This window comes from Myxocyprinus asiaticus, chromosome 35, assembly GCF_019703515.2.
Source record: "Myxocyprinus asiaticus isolate MX2 ecotype Aquarium Trade chromosome 35, UBuf_Myxa_2, whole genome shotgun sequence".
Classification (NCBI taxonomy): Eukaryota; Metazoa; Chordata; class Actinopteri; order Cypriniformes; family Catostomidae; genus Myxocyprinus; species Myxocyprinus asiaticus.
The window spans coordinates 20,119,504-20,136,021 of record NC_059378.1 but is presented as its reverse complement, the minus strand read 5'-3'; the positions used below and the strand labels follow the sequence as shown (position 1 = coordinate 20,136,021).

General features: G+C 38.5%; 1 protein-coding gene across 3 annotated transcripts in view; it reads left to right on the top strand.

Annotated features, from left to right (window-relative positions):
* The window catches only part of LOC127426309 (kinesin-like protein KIF21B), a 119,959-nt gene that overhangs the window by 34,604 nt on the left and 68,837 nt on the right, over positions 1 to 16,518 (top strand). For all 3 annotated transcript variants that reach the window (XM_051673041.1, XM_051673040.1, XM_051673042.1), the window contains exons 2-3: positions 9,320 to 9,542; positions 10,709 to 10,891. In XM_051673041.1, the coding sequence (XP_051529001.1) occupies positions 9,320 to 9,542; positions 10,709 to 10,891 (406 nt within the window). The remainder of the gene's footprint in view (positions 1 to 9,319; positions 9,543 to 10,708; positions 10,892 to 16,518) is intronic.

Genomic DNA, 16,518 nt, shown 5'->3' with positions numbered 1-16,518 from the left:
TCAATGCCAAAATTTCACAATTTCTGCCAGGGTATGCAAACTTTTGAGCACAACTGTATATGCATACAAATACATTTTTCACTTGGCCCGACAAAGGAATTTGTCTATTATGAAGTCATGTAGAAGCTTTGTTAATAAAGTCTGAAACAGATGGAGTATTTATGATTTATTTGTTCTTCAAAGGAATGTTCCGGGTTGCAGTTACGCTCTATTAACTATCATAGACAATATCTTTTTACCTCAAAACTCATGTGTACTGTAATGCGGTCTTAATGGAAATCTATGGGGCAAGAACTTCTAGTGTGTTTAACAGCAAAAATGTGTAGCTCAAATTTGTTGTTGCAGCACTTTTCCTTAAAATTCTGCGTTATTTGAGCTGTGAAGTTCTAAATAATCCTATTAGAAGACTAAAAGGATGCAGACATACTTCTTGGAGTACTGTACTTTTGGCACTTCTGGTTTTCCATTACCAATGACATTTCTGTGGGTAGAGTTTGCTGCATGTAAACAGTACTTTGCAGATTATGTCACGTCCCTTTCTGTCAGGAATTAAATTGGGGCAGCACGGCGTTCCGGCACCTCTGATTCCATAAAAACAAAAAGTCCTGTCTGTGACACGTCGGAACCTGTTCTGCTATATTCACCTAGAGCGCCACTGTTTTAAGCACAAACGCGCTTTGCTCCGTGGCCCAGTTCAAGCTGTTCAACCAGTTGGAAGAACTGCGTGACGCCAAACCCTACCCCCTGACTCCAGCCAGGTCTCCTAATCAACCAAATTGGCCCAGTTGCTAGGGAGGGTAGAGTCATATGGGGTAACCTCCACGTGGTCGCTTTAATGTGGTTTGTTCTTGGTGGGGTGGGTGGTGAGTTGAGCGTGGATGCCGTGGTGGATGGTGTGAAGCCATGTCTCGATGGCAACGCGCTCAAGCCACGTGATGCGCGGGTTGATGGTCTCAGACGCGGAGGCAACTGGGATGCGTCCTCCACCACCCTGATTGAGGCGAATCACTACGTGACCACGAGGACTTAATAGCACATTGGGAATTGGGCATTCCAAATAAAAAAACTACCCCCTGCCTCCACTTTTCTCAATAGAGTTCTATTGTAAGTGCATTACAGTAAACACATTGTTTACCAAAATTACCACAGATGCTGTAGGCAGAGCTTGTATGATTCTAATGAACGTGGAAAATTCCTTTTTAAAGTCACCACATTTTGGGAAGAAGGTGATTTTATTGTAATGTACAAAAGTTTTTTTGTTAGTATTTAAGCAGAAAATAAAGCTTTTGTGGTTATTGAGGCCTCCTAGTGCTCTTACACAGCTCTAACTGAGGCATGTGGCCAGAACTTCCCTCTTCAGACCAGAAAGTGCTGTCGGAGCAGACTGATGAGACACTTCCTTTTGCTTCTCATACACACCTACACAAATAAACAAACACATGCACACACAAAGGCAGCAGGCAGACAGATGTCTCCCGCTGTCATGTGTGAGGAGTGTTTCTGTCATGTGTGGGTGTTGTAACTGTTCGATATGAATGATGGATTGCTGCAGATATTAAAATGACTTTAGTGGGTGGGACAACATGATCTCTTGTTTCTGAATCTAATTTTGGGCTCTAGAGTGTATGAAAAATATACATGTATAAATAGCTGTGTGTTAGGCCAGAAACGTACACACAAGCGCAGATGCTTGGCCAACCTGTTGCAAATGCGCTGTCCCTTTGTACATGCTTAAAAGACCCCTTTAAGTCCATTAGCTTAAATTATATGTTAGCTTTGAGGTCCTTTGTCTGCTAATGTACTCCTAAAAGTTTACAAAATAAACTTTAAGCAGATATACGCTTTTAAAATTGACTTACAAATCATGGGTCATGGCTGTGACATCTTAAGCTCATTGCCTATTTTTTGTTTTTTAAAGGGATGAGCCCCTAGATATGTCCTGCCGAAATTTTCGGTTTCAAAAGGAAATACATCAACACAGAAAAGAAAACTGTGCTTGTCAAGCGAATTTAGGGTATTTAATTTGCGTTCTCATGTTACTGTGGTGGTAATGAATTACTTAACGTGGTGAAAGTTACCTTCTAATGTCTGTGCCATTAAACTGGATGTATTATTGTGGGGCCTGGGTAGCTCAGTGAGTAAAGACACTGACTACCACACCTGGAGTCACAAGCTCGAATCCAGGGCATGATGAGTGACTCCAGTCAGGCTTCATAAGCAACCAATTGGCCCGATTGCTAGGGTGGGTAGAGTCACGTTGGGTTAACCTCCTCGTGGTCGCTATAATATGGTTCTCGCTCTCGGAGTTGTGCATGGATGCTGCAGAGAATAGCGTGAGCCTCCACATGTGCTAGGTCTCTGCAGTAATGCGCTCAACAAGCCACGTGTTGTGCGGATTGATGGTCTCGGACGTGGAGGCAACTGAGATTCGTCCTCCACCACCCAGATTGAGACGAGTCACTACGCCACCACGAGGACCTAGAGCACATTGGGCATTCCAAATTGGGGAGAAGGGGGAAGAAAATCCCAAAAACAAAACTGGATGTATTATTATTATTGAGTGAGCTAAATACTCTGGAAAAAGTTAGTAGTGAGATTTACTTGCAAGTTTTTGCACACACTTTTTTTTTTTTATTTATTTTTTTTTTTTTTATGGTATAAAATTAAGCAAAATCTATTTAACTTCATGACATATTGATTAAAGTGAGTAGATTTAACTAAACATTTCAGTTAATACAGTGACTTACTTTGAAATCTGATGTACAGTTAGTAAAATTTAAAAGAACATTTTATTGGAACAGTTTACACTTTTGAACTTTCCTTATAAACATATGTTTAATCATGTACCACATGACATATGGAAAACCTTCTGCAGGGAAGTTTGCATTACAGGCAATAAAAACAAGATATAGGGTTGCACACGCAGACCTCAACATTTGGTGTGCAAAACACGATGACGGTAACAATCAAAAGGTAATTTATTTATTTTTTATCATGAACAGGTAATTTTGAGTAGAAAATAAATTTTCACAAAACAAAAAGTTACCAAACGTAAAGGCAAAATCGACAATAAAAACGGTGTGAAACCATGCAAGCTCATTAATTATTCAAGCCAGGTGCATGCGGAGAACTCCAGCTTTGAAAAGTTAAGTGACATATACTTATTTTATTTACCTGTGAAATTGACTAAAATTAGCAAATAAATATGACATGGTTTTCTTCTTTAAGATTGGTACATGCATTGTAAAGATTAAAAACCATCATGAATTATAGTATTTGCTAATAAACAAGAGCATTAATTTGTACATGTTTGAATTCAAGTACAAATGTAGAATTTACTTAGTATTTTCAAGCTTGAAGCTTGAAAATACTAACTTCAATGTAAAAGTACTTAATCTTTTTTGCTATATTTACTTCACCAGAAAATATATTTTTTTTAGTGTATAAGCATGTTGACAGTTTAACTTATTTTAACTAAGCACAGTTAGCCTAGTTGTTAGTATGTGCAATTGCTCACTTTGACTATTTTTGCTTAGAATACAGTGCGTACTTTCATTGCGTTATTAATTCCATTCTGACACATTTCGGGATGTAACAGTGTGTGAAATCAAGTTCGAGTCTTTTGATGCGTTTGTCTTCACGCACTTGCATAGAGTGTTCCGTTTCGAGTCTTCGTCTCCGACTCATCCAAATATTTTGTTTTGTTTATCAATAATCCTTTTAATCCATAATTAAAAATTGATAATGACACAGATAGCGGCAGCAGTCCTTATGTGGAGCAACCAAACTCGTTAAAATTCCAGGCCCTGTGGGAATTGAGTCATTGTATAGAATATCATCAAAGTTATTTAGCAAGAATTAATAACCTCCCTGAGACATGTGGCATATTATCTCACAGGAAATTGCTAATTTCTCAGCTCTTTAAGATAAGAGTCAAGCCGATAAGGAGGTGCCTTTTCGCACACTGATATGAGAACAGTTCTATTAGAGTCGATTACAGGGTTTCAGCGCAGGTAGCCGGCCTAGGATCAGTGTTTAATGGCAGATACAGAAGTGGTCTTTCAATCACACGGATTAAAAGGATTCAGGATAGGATGTGTAATCCTCCAGTGTGTGAGTTATTTTTAGCGTATGATCCTCTCAGGAGAGCGCCTCATGTGTTGTGTTTGTCCTCCTGATCAATGCGCAATAGATTTTTGTTCCCCCTGACTGTGAAACGGGTTAAAAGAGAGGGAGAGAGGCCCAGCTGAGGCCAGAGAGATAGACAGATGGGATATATGTGTGTAAAGCAGAAGGGACTCTTAGTTCTGTTGTGTGTGCGCATTTGTGTGTGTGTGTGTGTGTGTGTGTGTGCGTGCGTTCGTGTTAATTGGTTATTCATGGTTCTCTCTCATTTCCTGCCATAATCGGACGTTTGTGCATCCCTCACAGCTGTAGACACTAATGATCAATGTAACACACAGAATTTAAGTGACCAGCATGTGCAGTCAAATGTCTGAACTGTGACTGACAAAAGTGTTTGTGGTGGATATGAAAACATAAGGGCCATTTGCAGTTTTCTCTGTAGACTGTTTGTTTGTGTGTACAGTATGCATGTGGGTTTAGGTCCCAGGGCATCTGGGAGCGTCTTCAAAGGTAAAAACTAAAAATGAAAAAGGGTTAAGGTTTGGGTTAATGTTAGTCTATAATCAGGGTATCCGTGGGTCCTTAAAATGTCTTAAATTCTTAAATTACAAGAAGTCTTAAATTTCGTTTGCTGAGGTCTTAAATTTTGGGGCAGAATCTGCGCTAGTCATAATCATCTATCTCTCTCTCTCTCTCTCTCTCTCTCTCGTACATTTAGCAGCTGACGCTTGAGTTTAGTGAGCGCACGCACAGGGAAGTGCATTTTTACTGAATTTACGATGTTACACGTGTAAACTTTTAGAAACCCGTTAGTCAGAAATGCAAATGCCGTTATTATGCATCTCTGTAAGCGAGCGATACGCTAACACTGTCTCTCCTGCTTATAATCGACAAAGCTGTCAACACTGCAATTTGCAAGTGCTCAAGGTTGGAGCGTCATTTGACGCCTTTCAAATCATGGCGCTTACTTATTTTACATCACCTTTCTCCTGACAATAACTGTAAAGCTAACAGGACTACTCAGCTGTGGAGTTACACCTGTTATATCTCTTATCCCCATCTCTCTAGATCTGACATATACAGGTATGTTCTCTGCCATCTGAATCAGCTAATTAATTTTTTTTTTTATATACAAAACAATAATATAATAATATCAATATTATAATATTAATAATATACATAATATGAAAATATATTATTTAATATTGAGTATATAATCTGTTTTCAGTATACATAACTAATTATGCAGCACAGTTCTCTTTCATAATTTCATCTAACATTTTCAATACATATTGTGAACTTTAAACAGCCATTTTTAAGGTAACTGACGAGTTTTGACTTTTTACTTGAGATATTTCACACAAAAATGAAGTGTCATCAATTACCTTCCAGCTGTTGCAAACCTGTATGACTTTCTTATTTCAGTGGACATCAAAAGGAGATATTAGGGAGTTTCAATCACCATTCACTTACATTGGACGATAAAAAGATGCAGTGACAGTGAATGAGACTAAACGTTTTGCTTAACATCTCCTTTTTTGTTCCACGGCACAGAGAAATTCATACAGATTCAAGGGAGAGCAGTGATGACTACCTTTAACTACCTGTTAAAGTATTTGGTAAAGGTATCTGCCAAGAAAAAAAAATATAAATGTTATTCAGCACATGCTAGACCTTATTCACAGCAGCGCCATATTCAATTTTTGACGAGAATGACAACGAGGCTGTGAGGGATAGACGTACAGTCTCTGCAATGAGATGTACTGCAGTTTAAAGTGTTTTTGGATCATTCCACAGACAAAACATTGGATAAATATCTTTTCAAGGACACTCAGTAGACAAAAAACTCCAGACAACATTAGTTGTGGAAAATCAGAGGGGATATTGGAGCTTTTTACAGCTTTATACCATTCGTACCATTGAAGAGACTGTAAGTCTATCCCTCACAGCTTCATTTCCATTCCCATTAAATATCAAACATGGCGCTACTGTGAATAAGGTCTATAGGCCAATCCTCTTGTTTACAAAAATGTCAGCACATGTGCAGTACGTGGTGGCAGAAAGCCCACTGACTGTTGCGTTAGATTTGACAGATTAGATGATTAAACGAATGTATGACACAAAACCATCTTAAAAACAAACATATTCTTAGCGATACATTTACAAACATGTAATCATGTTCGCTATAAATTTTTACTGCAAAGTTGAGTTGAAATGATCTTCTCAGTGCAGTCAGCTCTGTTGATGGCTTGAAGCCACAGCAGTCAACGAGAGCCCTCAGAATCATTTTTCAACAGCGTAATCCGATAAAAGTTTACTTTTTACGCATGGTTTTTGCCACCACTTCCGTGTTTTACATAAGCGGTGACATTGCCAAAGCATTGGTCTATTGCGTCACGTCTTGCTGGAAAACAAGTGACTAAAGAGAAGGGTCACAATATAGGCTACCTACTTTAGGCTACATGCATTCTTAATGAAGAGTTTTAATGTTGTATTAACTTATTTAAAAAAGAAAATGCAAATGCAAAATAAAATATAAAAAACATGTCCAGAGTCATCCAAGTAGCATCAGTGGTTTTACATTTACCAGCTAATGATTTATTTTATTTTTATTTTTATTGCGAAAGTGGTCTTAAATTTTTCTTTTATTTGGCCTTAAAAAGTCTTACATTTCATTCCTTCGAACCTGCAGAAACCCTGATGATAATTATAATTATTAGCTTGATATAAAACAATAGAAGCCTATGGAATGTCCTCATTTAGATGACTAGGTGTACAGTATCTGAAAGAGAAGGTGTTTAGTTCACACATTTTTTTTAGTGTTTTCATGCCTCTCCAGGCCTCTTATGTAACTGTGTTGGGGTAAGTGTGTGTGTGTGTGTGTGTGTGTGTGTTTGTGTGTGTGTGTTTGTGTTATGAGTCAGTGTGTATCAGCGAGGGAGGACAATAGAGCTGCTGTGCTCAATATGAGGGATGGGGGATCAGCAAGCAGTAATGGTGTCTAATTCAACAATTTACTAGCTGTAAATGAGCATCTGCGATTTTTAATGAAGTTTGTCGAATTTGGAAAAAAAACAGAGTTGAAGGCACAAAACACAACTTGATTGTAATCAAAAAGGTTGGTCTACTTTGATTTCTTCTACGTAAGTCTTGTTAATAGTTAAAGATCTTGCCAATTCACTTAAAGGCAGTTGGAATGAGCTTAAATGTGTATCAGCCATTCAGAGATGACCTGAGCAAAAGGCAATTAACTTGATTTAATTAATTGATAAATGAATGTGGCAGATCTCTGCCTTCCCTATGAAGGAGGAAGCAGGACCCGGGTGAACAGTTCACGGAAGACTTTTACTACACACATTTTCACATGAAGACAGAACATAAAACTGCTTTTCAACACACACATAGCTCCGTGTCGCTCACACTGTTGGCCTTCCCGGCCCAATGCAGAATGCACACGTTCGTTGGCTGCATGCGTCTCTCTCTCGGCTGCATCTCCTTTTTATCACTCTCCTTTCTGATTGGGGTAATTCAGCGCCAGGCATCCATCCTGAATTTGAGAGTTTTAGCCTGAAGTCTTAATGAACTCACTTGTTATCTTTAATGAAAGTGGTTGACCTGTCCCTTCACCTCAGCAGAAAATATATGGTTCACATTGTATAATAGTGTCGAGTACACCAGGTCTATGTCCTTGTTACTTGGTACATTCATGTCATGTCCAAATTAGCTTATGTTGAAGACACAATGTGTGGGGTATGAAAAGAAATGGATTTTGTTATGTTGAACCTAACAAAATGTATGGCTTAAAATAAAAATAATAGGGATTAGGAACGGGTAAAAGTATCTTTTTTTTTTTTTTTTTTTTTTTAATTATTTGCGATCTTCATTTGAACAATCCCGATGTCGATCTGTTACTCTATGCAAAGTTTGGCACTGAGATCTTTTCACTGCTTGTTGAGAGTAATAGTTTAGTTTTACTCATTCCGTGTATATGAATGGTTTCAGCACGTATAAGGTCAGGACGCGCTGACGTAAGCAGTCTGCTTTGGGCCAATCACAAAGTTCTGATTAAATTACTCGGGAGTCCAAAAATGTCATCAAATTGGACAGAGTGAAATGATTTCATCTAGCTGGAGGATATCAAATATATCTGATATTTAGAGCAGCGGTCGCCAATTAGCACACTGCAAGACATCATGACAACGGTTGCCCTATCTCACAGTTTCTACACTTTGTGTGTAGCGCAACAAAACAACAGAGCTTTGCACACCGCAAGCGCTCTTTCAGCGCTATATCGTCCAATCATTTTCTCTAGCACCGAACATGCTTCATTAGTGGTCTTTCGCGGTCTGCTCGCAACATGAGGCACCACATAGTAGAGCTGCAGACGCAGTTATTTTAATGACCGTAGACCTTAGCGGAGACATACAGTGAGCAGCAATATAGTATATGCAATTGCAAGACATCACATTCATTGATGGAATGCAGTAGAAATTGTACAGTTTGTCAAACTAATGATACATTTTTTTATTTTTTTATTTTTATTTTTTGTTTATATTTTATAATGTACCAAGTTAGAAGGTCCCCTGTATAATTAACAGCTTTAGCTGAGAGAGAGTTTTTTTTTTTTATGTAGCAAAATGGACATTATAACTTAAATATACCTTAATCAGAATTGAATCTGGAAATATTTAGCCCCAATGGGTATTGATAAAGGGATGCCAATAGATCAATATTAATGATAATGTTAAGTGATATTTAGTCTTTGGTACACATCTTTGGTTTTGTGCCGATGAAGGGGTACTTGAACCTTACTGATAGTGCTGTGGGGGTACTTATGGCAAAAAAAGTAGGGAAACACTGCTGTAGTGTACCTTTTAACTACATTTTATGAAAGCTCCAGATGGCGAAAATATTTGCTTTATTTCTTATAATTCTACTATTTATGATATCTTAACATTTGAATTATCCTGTATTATATTATCTGAAAACAAACTGAAGGCATACAATCCCTTGCCATAGAAGCTAATAATTTCTAGGGATGTGAACAGCTTAGAGGAAAATTTAAGAGTAGCCATTTTGTAACTCTTGTAATTCAGACACTATGTAAATGCAGCATATAGCTGTTTTTGTGCTCCTGCATGCTGTAACTACTTCCTTCACCTAAATATATTTGTTTTTATGTTGTTTTCATCAGGATCCGGCCACAGATGGCAAAGGAAAAGATTGAGGGATGTCACATCTGCACCTACGTGGCTCCTGGCGAGCCTCAAGTTCTCCTGGGAAAAGACAAGGCCTTCACATATGACTTTGTGTTTGATATAGATGCTCAACAACAACAAATCTACAGTGCCTGTGTCCATAAACTCATCGAAGGCTGCTTTGAGGGATATAACGCTACTGTCTTCGCTTATGGACAAGTGAGGTCTACCACACACACTTTCACCAATACATAGATAAACTGATACACAAACCTGCAGGTTTACAAACCGATAGTAATCCAGTATAGCATGGTTTGTGATGGCGAATAGTAGCTCCTCAGTTGTTCCAAGGATCAACCACATAAAAAAAATAGAGATCAATCAATCATTTTGTTTTACTTTACATGTCCGATAACCAATATGCAGAACCAATTTTTTATTGTTGTATTTCTGCTTTTTGACACATTAATAAATAGCCCATTGATTACACTACAACATTAGAAACATAATATGCAGTACAAATCTATAAGTGGTTTTGTGTTCTAAATGGTCGCAAGTTTATTTTTCATGTTTGAATTTGGCTATATCTAATTGTTAAAGTAAAAGTTTACCCAAAAAATGAAAATTCTCACTATCAAAGACTCAAATGCTACTCCAAACCAGTTAGGTTTTCTGTCTTACATGGAACACAAATAAAATATAGTGCACTTGTTTCTTACAATCTCTACAAAAAGCACACCCCAATTTACCTGGATCATATCGGGATATTTTTTTGTGCCTGTTGTTACACACACATCTTCAGCTCATTTCATTTCTGTAAATGTGAGTACTCCATTGTCAGACTGCTTTTGACCCTGTGACCTTTTCTCTCGGAGCTGTATGTGATGCGACAGCTGTGCCGAACGTCTTTGTGTGTTGAACACGGGCCTCTCGGTTCCACGCATCACACACCCTCTTTACGCTTAGTGGCTATTGTACAGTGGTCAGGGATAATCGCACAACTGTACTTCTGTGTCAGCATGATATGAGCCAAATAAAACATCATTGGACACTTGTACACCTGAGAAGGATATTTCAGCTAGTATGCAACTCCCATCCTCAAAGCGAGAGACACAGAAGCTTGATTTACAAAGGACACAGTAGTTTAATTGACTATTTATACAGAGAACTTGTCTTTTGAAGGTTCATGGTTGTAAGTAGTGGTCCACCAATATGGGTTTATAGGTCAGTAACTAGTTTTTTGTGGTTTTGTGCACATCTTGGTTTCTGCTTTTGTATGTTCTGTGTTTATATAAATTGTATGTTTTTGTTGAATTCAAGTTTCATTGGGCTTTTTTGTGTATTTGTGAATGTTCTGATGTTAAACGCCCTGTTCTTTCGTTCAGACTGGTTCAGGAAAGACCTACACCATGGGCACTGGCTTTGACATAACCTTGGCAGAAGAAGAGCAGGGCATCATTCCTCGAGCAGTGAGACACCTCTTCCAGGGCATCCAGAAACGCAGACTAGAGGCACAGAGTGCAGACATGCCCCTTCCAGAATTCAAAGTCAGCGCCCAGTTCCTGGAGGTGAGACTTCAGCAAGGTTGAATGGAAACTCAAGTGGATTATGGCTCTCAAAAGAGCGCAACAGTGCCTGCCCCCTTTTTCAGCTGCCCTGGTTCTGGAAGTATTTTTCCCATTCATTTTTTCCATAGGCTTTTCATTAAAGTCTTCACAAAAGTGTTTTAAGTCATGAACCAATCAGCAAAGAGGTGAATGATAACATTACAAACTTTGATTTGGAGTGAAAAAGTATTTGAAAATCTGACAAAAAGACCAAGGTACAAGACTGTGTACTAATTGTATTTCATTAATACATGAACTACAATCCCATGAAGCATTGCGAATGTCATAATCAAATTAAAAATTATGGAAATGTATAAATCTATTGACCTTTTAACGCTATTTGATGTACAAAACGTGACAAAGCAAGTACTTTGCAGCCTCTGTAAGGCGCATTTTAATTACCACAGAAGCAGGTCAAGTCTTAACTATTAGGAAAACGCAGAATGAGAGACTTTGTCTGCAGTGCTGTTCATGTGGAGTTCAAAGTGCCGCTTGATGCTGGCGCTGATGCCCTGGCACAAATCATGAAATTGGCTTCACGATTGCTATAGCAAAGCGGCTAGTCACAGTCTGCCGGGCCATTAATATTATGGAGGATGAGAGTTTAAGAGATTTAATGCTCATTGCAATGAATATGCAACCTATGTGGGGACTAGTTCTTTTAATTAGTCAAACTCCCACTTAGGGCCTGGTTACACCTGATCACTTCATGCGTTTTCACAAAGACCAGGTGTAAATGCCCTCCGAAACGCATTCGAGACTGATTGCAATCTGATCGCTCAAACCACTTTAGGAGGTGGTTTGAGACACATTCCAGATGAAACTGGTCAAGTCTAAATGCATCTGGCTGTTCAAGTCACATATATAAACTTTACCCCGCCCAAACAGCGCTACGTCAGCATCGGAAAAATGTGAAACGTTATAGCTGTCACCGAATATTTGCATAGGGCTTGCATCGCAATGTAAATAATAACAAATAAAGAGACGAGGAGAGACAGAAGAGAGGCAGGAGAGACGGAACTTTTTTCTCATTTAATTCAGATTGCTGATGAAACCGAAACTAAACACTGACATGGGGTTCTTCTCATTTCCTAAATTGTGCATCCTCATTTCCTTGCTCCTCCGTCATCGAACCCGTGACCCAAAAACCAATCAAAGTCCGCCATCATGAAGGATGTATCAATTCACTAAATGCACCGTGAGGAGGATGGAGGAAGCTTACCGAGGATACTTGAGTGAGGAAACACTGGAGCATCCTATGCAAAATACTTTTTGGACAAAGCACCTGGCACACATATTAATTCTCCTCCCCCTTCACACTTGACACAATAGTTTTAATTCATGCATCACCTTTGTAGTTTAAACCATAATTGACATACTTCAACAGTGCATCTTGAATTATTTGGATTTATTATGAATATATTAATAAAGTTTCAATAACATAATGGCAAGTGCACCGAGGGACTGCTGCTGGTGGTGGTTAAGGAGATTCCCATTATACTACGTAAAGCGTTTTGAGTGCCTAGAAAAGCGCTATATAAATGTAAGGAATTATTATTATTATTATTATTATTATTATTATTATTATAACATTTTTGGCCGAGATCTTGTATTGATGACGGGAGAGTCGAACCACACCGTAAAGTCTTCTCCAGCACATCCCAAAGACTTTCAGTGAGTTTAAGGTCAGGAATCTGGTGGCCAATTCATGTGTGAAAATTATTCTTCATGCTTCCTGAACCACTCTTTCACAATTTGAGCCTGATGAATCTTGGCATTGTCGTCCTGGAATATGCCCGTGCTGTCAGGGAAGAAAAATCAATTGATGGGATAACCTGGTCATTCAGTACGTTCAGGTAGTCAGCTGACTTCATTTTATTGCTGTATAACGTTGCTGAGCATAGACCTGACCAATTGAAGCAACCAATTTGAATTTTTTATTTTTTTGGGGAGGGATTTTTCCCCTTTTTCCTCCCAATTTGGAATGCCCAATTCCCAGTGCGCTTTTAAGTCCTCGTGGTCGCGTAGTGATTCGCCTCAATCCGGGTGGCGGAGGATGAATCCCAGTTGCCGCCGCGTCTGAGACCATCAACCCGCGCATCTTATCACGTGGCTTGTTGAGCGCGTTGCCACGGAGACATAGCGCGTGTGGAGGCTTCACGCCATCCACCGCTCAACTCCCCACACGCCCCACCGACAGCGACCCACATTATAGCGACCACGAGGAGGTTACCCCATGTGACTCTACCCTCCCTAGCAACCGGGCCAATTTGGTTGCTTAGGAGACCTGGCTGGACCTATTGACAGGATGCAAGCTCATGTCATTACATCAACACAGGATGAAGAAATGTTCATAAACCGGAAAAATATCGATCTGTCGATCGTAGCTTTGTATGTGTATATATACAAGTATATATATCATTGTCTGCCTTAGCTGACAAATAATAGTTCCCTGTCTACCAATCACTGAGAGTGATTTAAAAGGGCACGATAATAAAACGTGATGTCATCCATAGCAACAAGATCAACTCCGCCTTACTCTTATCTTAAGATTCCCTTACTAAAACTTGCTCTTAGCAGTTTTGTGAATAGGTTTTAAGCAAAAACTCCTAGCAAGGAACTCTTGGAGAACTTCTAGTGTTAATCTTTGTAAATACGAGCCTGGATTTAAATCCGTTTGGTAGAGACACATGATGTGGCCCAGTGTAAATAAGCTTTTTCAATCGGATAGTAGGCTGATCAGTAAAAATGCATGTGGTGGCCAAGTGTAAATAGGCCCTTACACTTTGGGAAACATTTCATGTTACTTGAATTGGTGCCATTTTAGTGCATTTCTATCTTTTATACTGTGAAAGGCTTTGTTTGGAAAATGTTAGTAAAGCATTATATTATTACATGTTGTTTTGCTTTCTTTCCTAAAAAGGAAATAAATGCATTTTGACAAAAGTATATTTGGAGTCAAATTTCAGCACTTTCAAAATATGATTATTTATGAAAAATTATGCGATTAATCGCAATTACTTATTTTAATTGACTGACAGCACTATTAAAAATGCACGTTCATATGCTCTTTTTAACCAGGGCATAGCTCAAAAATGCCAAAGAAAGTGACAAAAATGCCACTTAAATTCAAAATTTGGGGCAAAAATGTTCCTGGATTGAATTATGTTATAGGCCTAGTTTATTACTCTAATAAACTAATTAAGTAATTAATTGATTTTAAAAAAATTATGTATCTGAATAATTAAAGCATTTGACAAAGGATGATATGCAATGTGTTTTTATGTTTAGGGGGAAAAAAAATTCTTTATAAGGTTAAAAAAATACAAAAATAAAAAATAAGCCCCTGAGAATCAACTCCAAATGTAATTTGTGACACTGCTACATACGTAAGGTTAGGACCATTTAGTCTCCTCTTTATTAGTTTGGCCATATATATTGAACTGTGGTGTTTAATAGTTTTACTGCCTTTTATATACAGTCTCAGCATGGTCTTCATTATGATTATGTGGAATGGTATTAATTATGTGCAGATATAATAAAGTATAACTGGTACAGGAGCTGACCAAGGCAGATGGCTGGAGTTCCACTGTCCTCACTCCATTTATCTGGGCCATAATGGCGCTGTCAAGCAGACTTGACTTAAATCACATCAAGTGTAGAATGGAGGGAGAGAAAGTGAGTGTGATGAGTGAGCAAGAAAGAGAACTCGCTGTGATGACTTGGAGAAAACCCCTCGGAAGTCCATATTTATTCGATATCAGTCATTAAAGGTGACATTAAGCGAGGAAGAGGCGCTCTGCTGCCAGGGCACGCAGACAGCAGTGTAACCATAAACTGATTACCTCCTGCCTTGTGTAAAGTCCTGGCTTAGGTAATGAGTTTAAACCTGTAACAGGGCATTTTAACGATCTGTGCCGCTCGCTGTCTGGCACAGGCTGCTGTTTGTTCAGCAGAATCGCGGCTTGCCGTTGGGAATAACTGGGCAGATTTGTCTTCAGCTCTGCGGTTGTGAATGGAGGCCCTCCCCTGGGATGGCTTTAATAGGCCATTAAAATGCCCTTGTTTCATTAGTCTTGTCTTTCCCAGAACTCCTCTGTGCACTTTAAACATTTCTTTCTATGTTAGCATTTTGATTTATTGTTTTAAACCCTAAATTGATTTAATCAGCTCCCTCTCTGTCTCTCACTTTCCCCTTTTTCTTTTTTTTATTCCCCTACCTCTTCCATGGAGCACTACAGTCAGGTTCCAGAAGTAAGAATCCCATTCTTTTTCTCCTTAGTGAAATTCAACTTATAAACCTTTCAGCTGTTATAGGGTTAGTTCAGCCAAAATGAAAATTCTGTCATCATTTACTGATCCTCATGTTGTTTCAAACCTGTATTACTTTCTTTGTTCTGTGGAACTAAAGAGGTGAAATTTTGACGAATGTTGACGCTGGTGACTGAGGCTGTCAGTCCTTAACATTCTACCTAACATTTCCTTTTGTTTTCCATGGAAGAAACTCATACAAATTTAGAACAACATGATGGTGAGTATGATCAAATCATTTTTAGTTTTTGGTGAAATTAAAATTAGGTGAATGTAAGTGCTCCTGTAGAAGCCAAAAGTCATGTGAGTTCAACTAAATTTGTTGAATTTCTGAAGAACTACACTACCCACAATCCTAAAGAGAGCTCCACCAATCAGAGAAGTCGCTGCTACAATTAAAACTGAAGTTGTGGCAAAAGAGCTTCGCAGTGACCACCCAATCCAATTAAGCATTGGGAATGACGTAACTAAGGGGGTATTTACTAGAGCTGTCAAAATTAAGGCGTTAATGCACGCGATTTAATAAAAATGTTTTAACGCGTTCATTTTTCTTGATCACGATTAACGCATTTAACGTTAATACAGCGTAATCAGCTAAACACTGGTTAGAAGGGCGGAACCTTTGCGATGTGTCTGCCCGGAGTCCTTGCACTGACGCACACACCTCAAAAACACTAAACAGGCGTGTCAGTAATAAAGTGATGGGGAAAGGAGCTCTTGACACTATACAAAACTAAGGCACATTTTAATTACCACAGAAGCAGGTCAAGTCTTAACTATTACCAAAATGCTAAATGAGATGTTTTTGTATGCAAGCACTTTTAATATGTAGTTCAAAGCGCCGCTGACACCCTGATGCATATCAGTAATGTGGCTTCACGATTGCTGTAATAAAGCAAATAGCCACAATGTACTGGCAGATTAATATTGTGGGGAGATTAGAGTTTGAGAGATTTAATGCCTATTGTAATGAATAAGCAACCTATGTGGGGACTAGTTCTTTCAATTAGTCAAACTCCCACTTAGACTTTGGGGAAACATTTAATGTTATTTGAATTGGTACTATTTTAGTGTGTTTCTATCTTTTACTAACATTTTACAAACAAAGCTTTCCACAGGATAAATCATTATATTGTTACATATTGTTTTGTTTTCTGTCCTTAGAACAGGAAAAGAAGTATATTTAGAATCAAATTTCAGCACTTAGAACTACGAAAAATTCTAAGTGAGAACTTGTCAGTGTTTAGTTTTAGTTTAGTCAGAGATCAGCATCAAAT